Source organism: Pteropus medius, unplaced genomic scaffold, assembly GCF_902729225.1.
Source record: "Pteropus medius unplaced genomic scaffold, Ma_sr-lr_union100, whole genome shotgun sequence".
NCBI classification, from domain to species: Eukaryota; Metazoa; Chordata; class Mammalia; order Chiroptera; family Pteropodidae; genus Pteropus; species Pteropus medius.
Genome location: NW_024351568.1, coordinates 87,798 through 103,012, shown reverse-complemented (window position 1 = coordinate 103,012; position 15,215 = coordinate 87,798). Strand labels below are relative to the sequence as shown.

At 48.9% G+C, this 15,215-nt stretch overlaps 1 protein-coding gene and 1 pseudogene across 2 annotated transcripts; one reads left to right on the top strand and one right to left on the bottom strand.

Annotated features, from left to right (window-relative positions):
* The first annotated feature begins 5,519 nt into the window (after nucleotides 1-5,519).
* On the top strand, nucleotides 5,520-12,286 carry LOC120587042 (zinc finger protein 256-like). Of its 2 annotated transcripts, XM_039843650.1 has the most exons (4): nucleotides 5,524-5,946; nucleotides 8,700-8,826; nucleotides 10,166-11,738; nucleotides 11,914-11,940. In XM_039843650.1, coding segments are annotated over exons 1-4 (1,734 nt in total). In that variant the 5' UTR covers nucleotides 5,524-5,913; the 3' UTR covers nucleotides 11,915-11,940. The 2 variants fall into 2 exon arrangements, with proteins under 2 accessions (XP_039699583.1, XP_039699584.1); XM_039843649.1 differs by having other exon boundaries at nucleotides 5,520-5,946; nucleotides 10,166-12,286.
* Nucleotides 12,287-15,096: 2,810 nt separating this feature from the next.
* On the bottom strand, nucleotides 15,097-15,215 carry LOC120587055 (uncharacterized; annotated as a pseudogene).

The window sequence follows — 15,215 nt, the reverse complement described above, 5'->3', positions numbered from 1 at the left end:
TCAATCTCCTGCAGATACAATCTGCAGTGACTGGACAAAACATTAACATCCGCACGCGACCGGGACAAACCTGATAATGCCGCCGGCTTCCTGGAACTATGCCTCGGGCACTGTGGCCAAATCCCACTCCTTCCAATTTCCACGGAGCTCCAGGCCGAGAAAACTAACAGCGGCCACCAGGTAGCAACCGCTAGCCAGATGAATCGTCATCACGGGCAGCCACGGCCCACCGTGGGCCGTCATGTCATCCAGTCTTAATCGGTCCACCTCAAAGCGCGACTCTTATCTGGGCCGGAGCTGGGAGGAGAGGCTGGTGGCTCAGCCAACAGAGCGTCCTCTCTCGTGCGTGCGAGTGGCCCCTGGCCAGGAGAGCGCGAACGATCATGTGCATGGCTCTGCGAAGCTCAAGTGGAGCCCTGGAGACAGCACCTGGAGGGACTGTGTCAACCTCATCGACCTTCCCATGCGGCAGCGGGCTACAGTCTCGGAAGGAATATGCCTGACGACCGGACAGGAAGCCTTCGTGGTACAGTCGCCTTGTCCGCAGCAGGCTCCTGCACGCTGTGTGCCCGGCATGAGGACACCCGCCGCCCTTTCGTTTTTGAGCCCGGACACAGGACCGCAGCCAAGCCCGGGGCTCACTGGAGCCACTTCCCACATCCAGGCGGGTGGCATCAGCCAGAAGAATGGAGCCGAGCGGTGTCACGGTCATGCCCAGAGCTCTGTGCTCCGTGGAACCGACCCCATGGGCCACTAACACCGCAGAGTGGGTCTTGGCTTACACGGTGGAAGAAAATACGGATTCTGGGAACCACAACCAGGGACGAGGCGGTACCACTGGTCACGGAGGGCTCCTGGACCACGGCACGTCCAACGACGACCCGTCCCTCCGCGCCACAGCTCCGGGTCTGTCCGCGTTTCCACGGAGAGGTCTCCCTTGCCCAGGACGCACTAGGAGCCATCCGGCCCGCGGCCTCCTATGCCGGGCTTCGTGTCCATTACACATTCCCCACCATAGTAGCCAGACCAGAAAATTTGAGAAACTCATTCGGGATGTTGGGACCCAGGCTGGCCTTCACCTCAGTGGTGTGCGGGCATCCGCGGGCAGGACACCGTCTCCTGTTCTCCCCAGGCAACCTTCGTAGCCTTTCGTGGGTTAGGGCCAGTGTCTGGTGCTGGTCGACCCCTCTAGGGCGCCCAACAGTTTTCTTGGGACTTGCCCAAACCGTCGCTCCCTCAATCTCCTGCAGATACAATCTCCGGTGACTGGAGAAAACATTAACATGCACGCATGACCGGGGCAAACCTGATAACGCCGCCGGCCTCCTGGAACTCCGTCTCGGGCACCGAGGCCAAATCCCATCCCTTCACTCCTGCGGAGCTCCAAGAGGAGCGAGAACTGCCGCGCTCGTGAGAGGCTCTGCCTAGACCCAGGCTGGCCACGCCAACAGTCGGGACAGAGCCGGGTGGGCGTCATGGTCAGATCTGAGCCCTGCACCCCTGGGGAGCATGTCCTTGCCTAATGCGGCACAAAATACCGTTTTCGGGCACCGTAGCGGGTGACAGGGCTGGTCGACAGGTCAATTCGTCCTTGCGGTACCACGGTCCGCCCATAGACTTGACCCATCGCTCTTGGCCCAGAACTCTCGTCTTCGTGCCCACGGGCAAGAGTCTCTCCACCTGTGTTTCCGATGTGAGCTGACATGTCTGTGGAGGAGCCCTGAGGATCAGGCCCGCAAAAGACAGCGGGTGGCCGGTGGCCTCCTACCTAGGGCTCCGGGTACTGCCCGGGCCAGTTCCCAGCCTGAAGCGAAACACGAAAATGTCGAGACCAGTCCAGTCCCGCTCTGTGTCGGGCACAACAGCGAAATATTATCTCTTCCCCACGTCCCCACAGCTCTGGAGGGAGCACACGAGTGTTATGGCGCGAACGAATCTGGGACCCACGGAGCCAATTGAGATTAATTGTGAGCCTTTATTGGCTGGCCGGCGACTGACTCTGTACCACGCAGGGCTAGAGGAGATCAGCCCCGAGCTTTCAAACGAGGCAGCTGATAAAGCTTAAGGCCATATCCTGGTTGTCTCCTGAACAAGCAAGCAGGTTACAGAAGTGGAAGTTGGCTGTTAGCATATCTTTGTCCGGAACAACACCCTTAATTAACAAGTAAATGGATTACAGAAGCAGACATTGGCCATCTTCATATTTTATACAATACATTTCCTAAACCACACACAAGCAAGTAGGACAACTTCAGGTATCTAAAGATATTTCTTCCCTGTAGCTGACTTAGCTAGTTGGCTCACTTGAAAATCTTCTACCCTTAACAACGAGATCAACGCTGTCACCAGACGGCGCCTGACAACCCGTGCGAACGCAGCGGGACGTATCCGCGTCTGGGCTATCAGAACGCCCTACCTCGTCCCGGTCACCTCGGAGCGCGTTTCTCTGAGCCGAGCCGGCGCAGGGCATCCCGCTTGCCCATCTCTGAACTCCTGGCTGTCGCTGCCGACAGGCACAGACGGGAACCTTGGACATTCCGCTTTTCCGGTGACTGCCGGGAAGGGGATAAACTCCCCAGGTGACTCCCGGGCGGCCAGGTGGACGTGGAACACTCCCCCGAAGCGCTGGCAGGCCGTGCGCCGGCCACGCTTCCCAGACACACCGGCACGGTCACCCGGCTCCTGTGCGACTTGAACACACAAACCGTGCACGTCTTCAGGGGACAGCGACGGACGAATCGTCTTTATTCTGTGATTGAAACCGGGTGCTAACACGGAAGTCACACCTTGATAGTTTGTCCTCAATTTATTTTTTTAGGTTGCATTTTTTTTCCTTTCCAGAGATAACTGCCTGCATCCTCACAGCCCCCGAAGGAGAGAAGCTTCTGGCTTCTGGAGCCATAGAGGCGAGTGTCCTGAGGAACAAAGGTGAGTGGGCCACTACCCAGAATGCTCTGAAGGAAACCAGAGTGTCTCCCCCGCAAAAGGTGCCTATCTGGGACATTATCAGCAACCCCAGGCACGGAAGACACAGCGAATGCCAGGAGGACACGCCGAACCGCTCATATTCCTCAGAATGGGAGAGGAAACTCCCATGGGAAAGAGAACGTCCCTGGACCGGGAGGGAGGGAGACATTCCTCATCACCGGAGACGGGCCGCAGAGGCACAACTGACGGCTGAGCGATCCGTACCCGGAAACCTGTCAAACGCGCCCCCATCTTCCTAATACTTCTTCACCACAAATGACCCACGGCGCGACCCCCAAACCCTCTGTCTTGTCGATTCTTCTCGAATGGACAGATCTTATCCATTCTTTGTCTCCAAGGTAAAGCTTCGTGCTCTGGTCACTTCTTCACGTCTTTATTCTTTTGTGAAGGTTCCCGTGTGCGTGTGTAAACATGTCATAAAATCGGGTGCTCTTTTCTTGTTAATCTGCCTTAGGTCACTTTTGGTCTTAGGCGCCGCCAGAGACATAAGAATAGAGAATGTTCCTCTCCTACAGCTGCTCGAGTGTCCAATAAGGTGGAAAATGGAAAGTGGGCATTAGACATTCACCACTTAAGTCATTGGTGTCCCTTGGGGAAAGAGAGTCGTTTTTGGAGCAGTCTGGTGGGCGACAAGTGTGTAGTGAAATATGGGGCGGATGGCGGGTGAAGACGTTGAAAGGATGCGTGTGGAAAGTACAGGTGTTTATAGAAGATTGCCGCTAAAGTGGCCCAGACAAATCGGGGTCCCGGAGACGAGACATGTGATAGTGCTGGAATTTTGAAATATGTCTCCGTTATTCTCTGACTCATGCACCAGGAAATATTTTTTTCTTAATCTGGTTCAACAGATATAACTCTCTGGTTTCTGCATTCGGATTGATTATTAAATTGTTTTCACTTTTTTTAAGTAGGTGATTAATCAGGTACAAAGCATTCTCCTGGAATCTGTGATAAAATGTTGAGTGACAACAGATGCTTTTCTGGAGCTAAAAGTACAATTGGAAAATAAAAATTTTTACACACTTATAGAGATTTTATTTAAACTAATTCTGCTTCACTAACCCCATGGGGAGTTCCGTGAAAGTTTTGAGTAGATATATGGAGAGAAACATCAAATTTGGGAGAAAGTGCTGTGTCACTGTGTGCTTGATTTCCACAAGGCTACCTGGAAAACATCATAAATTTTTAGAGGATATTACAGCCTAGCCGATTTCTGTAGGAAAAAATAAAATCACCTGGAAAGATACCTGTATGTGAAGTCACATACAGTTTTCAGTGATCTGAAGAAATCAATCTCGTTTGGAATGTAGAGAATGCAAAGACATGTGGACAGAAAGGAAGCAATAAATATATGTAATGACTTGTTCCAAAATACATTATAGGACCCATTTTGAGTTCAAACTTTTGTCCTAGGATTAGTGACAGGCCCATTATGAGGTTTAGCCAGATGTCAAATTCAGCAGCCTTCTCTATTTAGTAAGTGTTCAATGGAAAAATGGATAAAGAAGATGCAGTATAGAGATATACAATAAAATTTATTCGGCCATGAGAAAGAGGGAAATCCTGCTACTTGTGACAACAAAAATGAATCTTGAGGGCATTATGCTAAGCAAAGTAAGTCAACGCTTTGTATTTAGAGGTGGAAAAGGTTTGTTGTCAGGAGTTACTTTGGGGGAATAATTACTGTCTTATCAATGGTTGGATATTGATAAGGGACCATCGCCCTGACACATTGCTCTTCATAGTTCCAGCTCTGTTAACTGTGATTCAACCTTTAAGGCTTCATTTTGAAAGATAGTCATTGATTTTTCATAATTCCTTCAGGACCAAAAGGTGGCCTTACCAAGTTGGTGAAAGGGACTGAGTCTAGTATTTGTGTCCCTTGTAATGTTTTGCCGTGTCTGATATAGTAGAACGGAGTCTAGTATTGGAGGTGAAATCCCCAGACACATAGATCTTACAAGCAGTACCGTGTACAGAGATGAGGACATTTGATAAAACATCATTGGTGGTCTGATACTGAGGATGGGAAATTCTTGCCAAACCAATTTAGCAGGATTATTGCTACTGAGGATAAGATTTAAAGAGTGGGATTAGTCAATAAGCTTCGAAGAGTCTGAAATGTAGTTGAGGTTAAACGCTGTCAGATCCATCTTTGTACCCAACGGCATCCCTCTATATTTCTTGGTATGACACAATCTGGAGTGTTTTCTCTCTTGTCCCTGACCAAACATACATAAACTGATAACACTGCTGTTATGATATGCAGTGCATGCGTTTGCATTAAAATAAGATGATGTTTACTGGCTTCTGCTAACGGGGAACATGTTTTGTGGCAGAATGACTCCACGGAACATGTGGATTTGGATTTGTAGCCTCTGGTACCGCGCTGAGCTACACACCCGTCTGAAATGAAGTCTCCCAAAGTTGGGTGATCAGCTGCAGAGAGCGCTTCGCGGAAATATGACTACCATCCGTTTAAAGAGGGGGAATCCGCCACTTCCCAACGCACTTCCGGGCTGAGCCTCATCTTTTATGCCATAAGTCTTTCTCTATCCGCAGTCTTTGGCTCTGAGCGGACTACATTACCCAGAATGCTCAGAGTCGAGCGGCAGCACCACTAGCCAGTAAGAACTTAGAAGAGAGGATGTTCTGCGTGTGGCCCGCCCCACGGGCCAGTACTTCCGGCTTCCTACTCATGGCGGCTATTTTGGCTGCTATGGGTTTTGTTCGCCCGGTGCCAGCTCCAGGGTTCTGAGTCGAGACCGAGGTGACGAAACTAGAGAAGACGCGAGAGGCGTCGTGGTACCCGTTTCACAGGCGCGGGTGTGAGGCGCGGCGACGCAGCCCGGTGCCCTCCGCCAGACCGAGTCGGGGACCACGGTGCCAGGCGCCCCCTCCGCTCCAGTTTCGCCCCAGAGTCCAATGGCGGCGGCCGCGCCGAGGGGCCCGGCTGAGGTGAATGCGAGTCTCTGGGGCCTCACCGCCCTCAGCCCCTCGACCGTAAAGCCCCGCGTGCGCGTGCTGCTCCCGTCCTGCAGCCCAGGCCCGGCGTCGGTGGGCGCCATCGGGGTGACGGAAAAGGACATCTGGGCAGCGGTGATCCCGAGCACGGAGGCCTCCATGTTAAACAGCTCCAGTCCCATCTTCCTGGCCGGGACAGGGGTGCAGGGAGGCCCGAACCCCCTGAACTCCGCCGTGCCCTCGGTCCTCCAAGGCTTGCCTCGTTCCACATTCCCATGGCTGCCAAGTGCTACTGGAACCATCGGGAAGCGGAGGGTGTCCTAGCCCCTCACCCCTACCCACACGTTCTCGAGAATGCCTCTTGGGGCTCTTAAGCGCCATTTCCCCGGATTTGGCGTCTGGAGACCCTGGGGAAACCCCAAGCCCAGGGTCTGAAGTCCATGGCAAGGGTTACATGAAGTTTTTCCCATTTTTGTCAACCGATGTCAACAGGTGTGGAACGTTAGTCCATGAACGGGTTACAGGGTGTGCACATGTGTGAAGTAGAACTTTTTGAATGTTCAGGAAGCCACAGATCTGGTCTTCCCATGTGGTAACAAAGGGCACGGAAACAGGAGTCGGGATTGGAATGACAGCCTGGGAAGCAGTGTGTCTGTCCTGGCGTTAATGAAACAGTTGAGTTAGAGGAGGGATGTGATACTATCGAGGTCCTAACTGGCTCCATCTGGCTATAGTCTGATTATAGATGGTGGGGTTGAGAGGGATGAAGGAGGAAGATGGTGGAGGCTGCCGCCATAACTCAGTGTAAAGGTAATTGACTAGAGAGAGTGGTGGCATAAGAGATATGATTGAATTCTGGAAGTGCGTTTAAATGGCAGCTCTTATTTTCCAGGGTGGCTGGTGAGGGAGTGAAGCGGAAGACTCGGGGATATTCCTGGGCTTTTCTTCTTAGCTGTGGGAATGGAAGCTCCATCATCTGAGATGAGGCAGCTGGTGGTAGGAGTGATATTCATGGGAGGTATCTGGATCATCTGAGATTTGAGAATCACTAGGTGTAGGTATGAAGTGAGCAGTTACCCACACAAGTCTTGAAATCTGGGGAAGGATCAAGGATGGAGATATCGAAAATGTCATGGCTACTGTGTGGGCCAGGGTAAATGAATCACTGGTAATGTTTAAGAGGAGCATTTTTCTAGCGACGGTGGTAAAGCTGTTAGGATGCCAGGAATCGGTGGGAGATGGGGGTTAGGGGCTTGGGACTGTCTCTCTTGGATTCCTGGGTAATGGTTTTGGATTTCAAATGGAAGTGAAGGAGGTAAGTGGCCAAGCATAGCGAGTGTCTCAGGTGCAGGATACTGTGGCAGGTGGCCCAGGTTGCCAGTGGAAACGTAGATATGAGATGGGTGCAAAAGCTTAGGAGTGATTAAGTCAACATGATACTCGCGCCTGAGATCGTGCTTATTCACCACTTAGAACTCCACTACAAATTTGTGAGGATTAGTGCGGACCGGCGTGTGTCATTCACCCTGGAGAATTAGGTCATCTGTGACTTCCAGGTGTGGTGACCTGTGTGAGTCAGCCTGGAGTGGGCACCAGTGAGATGCATCTTTGAAGGAGGCTAACGTGGGCAGAGGAAAGTTGTGACTGCTGAGGGGACATCAAGTGCAGCACAAGCTGAAGAGGACCATGGGTATCTGAGATCCACATATAGTTCTGTGATGCTAAGTCTGAGGCCTGGAATGGAGCCAGGCAGGGAGGCCTTCGTAGAAGGATTTGGGGCTGCCACTGCTATTCAAAACCCTGGTAGGTCTCGGGTAACATTGGATGCTGTTGCCCAGTTGTGTTAAGGCCAAACACTAAGGTCCAGGATTATGTGCTGCCTTTACATGTGATAGCTGGAAGGACTCAAATGGCCTGAGTGCAAGTTCTCCCCATTTTTCTGCCACTGATAAAGTCTCCCGGTCAAACAACTTTCTCATCAAAGGGAGCAGATGCCATTTTTGCTTATCCATCCCTATGGGTTTCTGTTCCCACCAGCCCAGAGTTATTCAGAAAAGCCAGTCATACTGTTTCCCAGGAACCAGGAGATATCCCGCCCCCTTGATCTTATAAAGCTTGCATTCTACAGGTTCTGGTTGTACACTCTTTTTCAGAGTGCAGACACACATGGCCCTGTATAGTCTGTGGTGTCCTCCTCCCAGGTTGTGAATCTATGTGATTAATAAACTGCTGTCCATCGCCTCTGGACAGGGTCAGGCGTCATGGGTTTGGGCATCCCCATAACCCTGAGATGAGAATCCCACCCTCACCGGTGAGCTAAAGAGAAGGTAATTAAAAGAGCAGTAACATGCAGGGAGGCCAGGGAGATTCCTTTGGTGATGAACCTAGACATGTGGCTGTGGGATCTCAGGAACATGTGTACTTCGGGAGTATGCCTGATGGCTCTAGGGCCCTGGTATCAAGACTTGTGTGACTTTGGCAAGTCTGACATGAGTCAGCGGAGCACTCCATACCAGGTCCACAACTCGGATATTCCGCTTATCCACCTGCCTCTTCTTGGTTATGACTGTGCCCTGTGATCAGTGAGCCCATGAGGAGACAGTGGCGCCAATGGCAACAGGGCCTAGTTTGTCCTTTGAGTTGGGAAGATTGGGAGGAGGACGGGCATCGGGTGGATGTGGCAGGAAGAGATTGTGGGTTCTTAGGAGAGGAGCTTTTCCTGATTTTATCTGTCCCCATCATGCCAGGGCAGGGTGACCTTTGAAGATGTGATTGTGTACTTCTCCTCAGAGGAATGGGATCTCCTTGATGAGGCTCAGAGACGTCTGTACCGGGATGTGATGCTGGAGAACTGGGCACTTATAACCTCCTTGGGTAAGGTCTTCAGACTCACCCCTGTGCTGTGAGCTAGGCTCTGCCCTTTCCTTTTCTCCAGGAGCAGGTCTGTCCTCACAGCAGGAACCCGGGCTCTGCTTCCTTCCCCAGTTCCCTGGGTAGGCGCCGTGGTCGGCTGGGCTGAGGTGTGTGCACTGCCCTCTCCTTCCTTGAGCAGCCCCAACCCCTGCTGCCCTGCAGGTTTGCAGGGAAGGAATCAAGGTCAAGAGTCTGCCAGTGAACATGATGCACACCACCTTACTTGCCTTCTCCTTGCCCAGGTGACTTTTCTAGATCCCAGGCACCTGTGATCCTAGGCCAGCTTCCTTCTTCTAGCTGACAGACATTTCCTCATGCCTGCCCATGCCAGCAATTGCTATCACTGCCGTAGTTACTCCTTACACGGACTGTCGGCTGTTCTTACCAAGATCCTCTCCCAAAGTTCTCTGCAGTATGTTGTTCTTGTTCCCGTGTCCTGTCATGTGCTGAGTTGTCCTGGGCTAGTGCTGGCTGCTCATCTGTCCCGTCTTTCTCTTAGTACTTGTGTCATCAAGGTGCCATGCATCTGCTTATCGAGGCATTTGGGTCAGGTTGGAAGGTAGTGGTTCACACGTATACTGAATCCAGCCGTGGCAAGATGGGCTCGGAGGGAGCCTGGCCCTGAGGAGCGGCACGTGGACAAGGGCATGATGTCAGTACTGTGTTCAAATCATACCAGAAACCTCTTCTGTTTCACTAATATTTCGATGTCAGTGCCGACAGTCACACTTCATTTCTGTCTTTCCCTTTCTTGACAGTTTGTCAAATTGTCAACTCTACCACTTGTCGCTCCTACTCTGACTTCCAGCCTGGGGTTAACCTCACATCTGAACTTTACGTCTCACCCGTTTAGCTCACCACTCCATTGGCACTGCTTTCTACATTGGCTCATGTGTGTCGTGTCCCAGGTGTGCACATAGTCTGCAGCAGTCCTGGATCACCAGCTGCCCCATCACAGTCGTATCTTCTTGGGTCTGGACACACCTTTCTGCACTGCACTCACATGTCAACAGCAGACAAATTCCTTTGGAAAGTCATTAGTGCAGAAATGAATCGTAGACCCTGTCTTCTCTGTCACATTGAACGGTGGTGTCTTTCACTTCATGAAGACTCCCCCATTCTGTGCTTTTGATAGCGCACTCATGCTAGGAAGCCCCATTCTCCACCTGAACCAACTCCCAGATCTCGCACACAATCACTTGGATTATTGGTTGCTAGGTTCGTCAGACATGAACTTGCATAGTAGCTGTTTCCCCCCAACAAAGGTGACACGAACTTTACAGGCATTTCTTGCTTTCAGGTAGTTGGCATGGAGTCCAGGATGAGGAGGCACCTTCTGAGCAGAGCATTTCTGTACAAGGAGGGTCGGGATCACGAGTCAGGACTCCCAAGGCAGGCGTGTCTCTCCAGAAGCCCTGTTTTCGTGAGATGTATGGTGCGGACGTGCGAGACATTTTGCACTTAACTAAGCACCAGGGAACACCTCATGGGCAGAAACTGTACAGGACTGGAGCATATGGAAGACAGTTGTATTTCAGTGCAGAACTTCAGCATCAGAAGCAGCACACTGGAGAGAAACGCTTTGGAAGCAACACGGGCAAAGTCTCTTTTGTGAAGGATTGCACATTCTGTGTGTCTGGGAAGACCTTAATCTGTGGAGAGGGTGTGAGGGACTTCTCGGCCATCTCAAGGGTTCTCCAGCATGAGGCAACACGCACCAGGGACAAGTCAAACAGGAACACTGAGAGTGGGCCAGCCTTTCACAGGGGGGAAACTCATCATGACTCTGATGAAGGTACAAGTGACTTCATTTGCAAACGTACACTTGTTCAGCACCAGAGAGTCCATACTAGAGAGAGATGCTACATGTGCAGTGAATGTGGAAAATCTTATAGCACAAGCTATAGCCTTAATGACCACTGGAGAGTTCACACTGGGGAAAAGCCCTATGAGTGTGAAAAATGTGGGAAGTCCTTTAGGCTAAGCTCCAGCCTTACTCATCACCGTCGAGTCCATTCTGGAGAAAAACCTTATGAGTGTGGCGAATGTGGGAAGTCCTTTAGCCAAAGCTCTAGTCTCATTAAACACCACAGAGTTCACAGTGGAGAAAAGCCCTACGAGTGCAGCGAATGTGGGAAGTCCTTTAGCCACGTCTCGAGCCTCATTCAACACCAGAGAAGTCACACTGGTGAAAGGCCTTATGAGTGCAATGAATGTGGGAAGCCCTTTACCCACCGATCAGATCTCATTCGACACCAGAGAGTTCACACTGGAGAGAGACCTTATGTGTGTGGTGACTGTGGGAAGTCCTTTAGACAGTTCTTCACCCTCATTGCACACCGCAGTGTCCACAGTGGAGAAAGGCCGTATGAGTGCAGTGTCTGTGGGAAATGCTTTAGCCATCAAGTTATCCTCACTGAACATCAGAGAATTCACACCGGAGAAAGACCTTATGAGTGCAGCGAATGTGGAAAATCCTTTACCCGCAAATCCGATCTCCTTCAACATCTGAGAATTCATACTGGCACAAGACCTTATGAGTGCGGTGACTGTGGGAAGTCTTTTAGCCAGCGCTCTGGCCTTACTCATCACCGTCGAGTCCATTCTGGAGAAAAACCTTATGAGTGTGGCGAATGTAGGAAATCCTTTCGCCGAAGCTCTTGCCTCAATAAGCATCGGAGAGTTCACACTGGAGAAAAGCCCTATGAGTGTAGGGAATGTGGGAAGTCCTTTAGCCAAAGCTCTAGCCTCATTCAACACCAGAGAGGTCACACTGGAGAAAAGCCCTATACATGCAATGAATGTGGGAAGTCCTTTACCTACAAATCTGATTTCATTCAGCATCAGAGAGTTCACACTGGAGAAAGGCCTTACGTGTGTAGTGAATGTGGGAAGTCCTTTAGACAGTTCTGTAACTTAATTGGACACCGGAATGTCCACACTGGAGAAAGGCCATATGAGTGCAGCGTCTGTGGGAAAAGCTTTAGCCGCAAACTTATTCTCACTCAGCATCAGAGCGTTCACACCGGAGAAAGGCCGTACGAGTGCAGCGAATGTGGGAAATCCTTTACCCGCAAATCTGATCTCATTCAACACCTGAGAATTCATACTGGCACAAGGCCTTATGAGTGCAGTGAGTGTAAGAGATCCTTTAGCCAACGTGCTGGCCTTACTCATCACCGTCGAATCCATTCTGGAGAAAAGGCTTATGAGTGTGGCGAATGTAGGAAACCCTTCACCTACAAATCTGATCTCCATCCACACCAGAGACTTCACGCTAAAGAAAGACATCATGTGTAGTGAATGTGGGAAGTCATTTGCCATAAATCTAACCTCAAACCCCAGCCAGTTCACACTGGAGAAGAGCCTTCAGTGTTCCGGGAATGTTTTCTTCTGTCATTCAGTATAACATTCCTGGAGGAGACACTGTCGAAGCCATTACCTGATTTTAAATCTCTTTTGTCCAGATATTCACTGTGCTAGATTCTGAGAAGTTTCAGGTACGTGTGAGGTTTTCAGGAACTGCATTGCACTTTCTAACCTGCCCCTGGCTGTTACTAGATTTATGTCGCGGCCAGTTTCTGTGGTCGAAGCCATTTCACCTCTCCCACCTGGGTTTACTGCACAGTGCATCAGTCCCAGTGCTAATATACTCAGGGAACCTGACCTCTGTTCCCCCTTTTGCTTGAGGACATTATGAATACCCTGAGCCCTTGGCAGAATCCTCTTTCTTTTTTCTCTGACTTCAGGGGATGGACCTGACCCAGTTTTGGTCAGAGGACCCATCCTCAGCTAAAAAGGACTATCTCTTTCAGGGACAGTGTTCTCATGTTATACTAGTGATGAATTTTTCCAGGTTCTAATTCACCAACCTGGAAACTGCTCTTGCTTATGATCTTTTTGTAAAAGGTCTTTTTGTACTTTTAAATTTGGCAGTACTGCTCACTGCACAGGGTTATTTGAAAGTAGAACTGTTATCTCTCAACACATAGAGCTGAACAGAGTTTTGTTGGGATCCCAACCTTTCTGCTTCAGAAGGGACACTATGGTGCAAGAAAGTAACTGATTGTCTGTTATTGGTTTATTCTGCACTGATTCCCAAAGCCTTGAAAGAAAGGATGCATGGCTCTGTGGTCCTCATAATCATGGTACCAGGAGAGAAGTTGAGACCTCCTCCCCCAGGCCTGTAAGGGAGTCATGTGCCATGATGTACACAACTTTCTGGGTTAGTGTCATTGTTGTAACAGTAAGGGTCAGGTGGAAACATAATTAGGACAGAAACACTGGCTTAATAAGGAGTGCAGGAGAATGCAGTATTTTTAGATGGGATGTGCCTCTTTTGAAAGTTCATCCACAGATGTCCCTCTGACTGCCTGGTGTGATCAGTATGTACAGAATTTCTCAAGACCTCCATAGCTCCTTCCTGTAGCTGAGGTCATTGGCAGGGAGAATAATTAAAGGTTTTGTGGATTCCCTTAGCCTTTGGGGTGTTCACATCAAGGCCATTGCTCTAGAGGCAAGAAAACAAGACTAGAAGAATGATCCTGTAGTCCAGTGATGTGTCTTTTGTGACCCAGTCGGCATTCCTGTTCAGGTGGCAACAGTCTTCATTGCTTGCCAGTATTTGCTGCCACTGAGGCACGCTGTGCCTCCCCGGGCCCGAGGAGAGAGGTGGTAGAGTCCATAGAGGGTTGCCAACCTAATTTTCCAAGAAAAGTGACATCTACGAACCAATTTCTAAAGCTTTATTCAGATGTGTGTATCATCGATGTGCAGCAAAGTGCAATTATCGAACGTGTACAATTTGGTAGGCTTTGACAGGGATAAAGATACGAAACCATCACACGTGAAGGTGAACTTACCTTGTCACCCGCATACTTTCCTTGAGCTTTTTTATAATCTCTCTCCCTTCTCCAGCCCTCCAGCCATCATCAATTTACCTTCCTTGACAAGAGATTGGTTTGTGTTTTCTGTAATTTTAAATAGGCATCATAAAGCGTATACTCTTATGTTTTTAAATACTGGTTTCGTTAATGCTGCACAATTATTTTGAGATTCAACAATATTGCTCACATTAATTACTTTTTGGTTTTATTGCCGGGTACTATTCAGTTTATAAATAAATGTGTATTGGAAACTCACTTTGGTTTTAATTTCGTTTCCCGAAGGACTTATGATGTTGGGTGATTTTTTTCCCCATGCATTTATTTACCATTTCTATCTTTTATAAAATGTCTGCTCATCATCTTTTGACATTTTTTTGAATGCATTACTTTAAGCAATAGGAAGACAGTGCAACAATGACATGTGTTGGAATGTCATTCCTCAATGATGTGCATCACTCTTTTGCCATATGGAATATTAGTTTTTGAATGTTGAAAGGAAATATTTTCCCTTAACTGTGTGTCCTATGTACAATTTAAAGCCCACTTACACCATACACATAGACATTCAATCTTCATCATTAACATATTCTCAACCACTTTCTTTCCATCTAAACATTCACTAATACATTACGTCAAGCCCAGATTTGTAATCTTCGTCAATTTCTCTGGTGTAAATGTTCCCATTGAGGTCAATTTCAAGCTGCCAAGAAAACGATGTCAGTGAGCATGGATTGTAGTAGCGTACCATTATATTTTATTTACAATATTCTGATGCAGTAGCAGCATAACCTCAAGAACAGCGATACTGATGCATTAACATGATTTGGAAATGGCAAGTTTTATACATTTAACAAGGATTTGATTTAAATGTAATTGATTTAAAGTGTGCATTTTTATGTTTCCATACATGTTTGTGTCCCCCAAACCAAGTATCCTGTCCTTTTTAATGTGTCTTTCTCAGCATATAAAATCACTGATACAAAGACCTTTTATAATAGCTATTTTCAAATTTAGCCATAAACGGAAAAGATGTGAAGCCCTATGAATCCTATCTATCCCAGTGCACCATCATTTATCTTCATGGTGGTTCCTGTATCCATCTTCATGCACATCAATGAGTTATTTTACTTATGCTTCCGGATCAGTCGATGCCTACCATTTTCATAATGCATTTCTGGAATGTAAGGGCTCATAATTCAGATAGCCCAATACACAGAAGTCTTTATTTTTTAATTTTAATTTTATTTATTATTATTGCTTTAGGCACGGCAACCCTTGGTTGACCTCACAGATTGCAAGGACCTTGTCAGCTTACAATCCCTTATTTTTCAGTATTTATTTTTTACTACTACAGCACCTGGTCTTCCTAGGTGGTCTCCCATCCAAGTACTAACCAGCCCCAACCCTGCTTAGCTTCCAAAATCAGGCTTGATCAGGCTTATTCAGGGTGGCATGGCCATAGAC

Excerpts from the sequence above, each read along its gene's own strand:
- LOC120587042 (XM_039843649.1), top strand. The coding sequence starts at position 5,914 with ATGGCGGCGGCCGCGCCGAGGGGCCCGGCTGAG. Across the intron at positions 5,947-8,699 it reads CGCCGAGGGGCCCGGCTGAG|GGCAGGGTGACCTTTGAAGA; the intron begins GTGAATGCGAGT and ends CCATCATGCCAG. Across the intron at positions 8,827-10,165 it reads GGCACTTATAACCTCCTTGG|GTAGTTGGCATGGAGTCCAG; the intron begins GTAAGGTCTTCA and ends TCTTGCTTTCAG.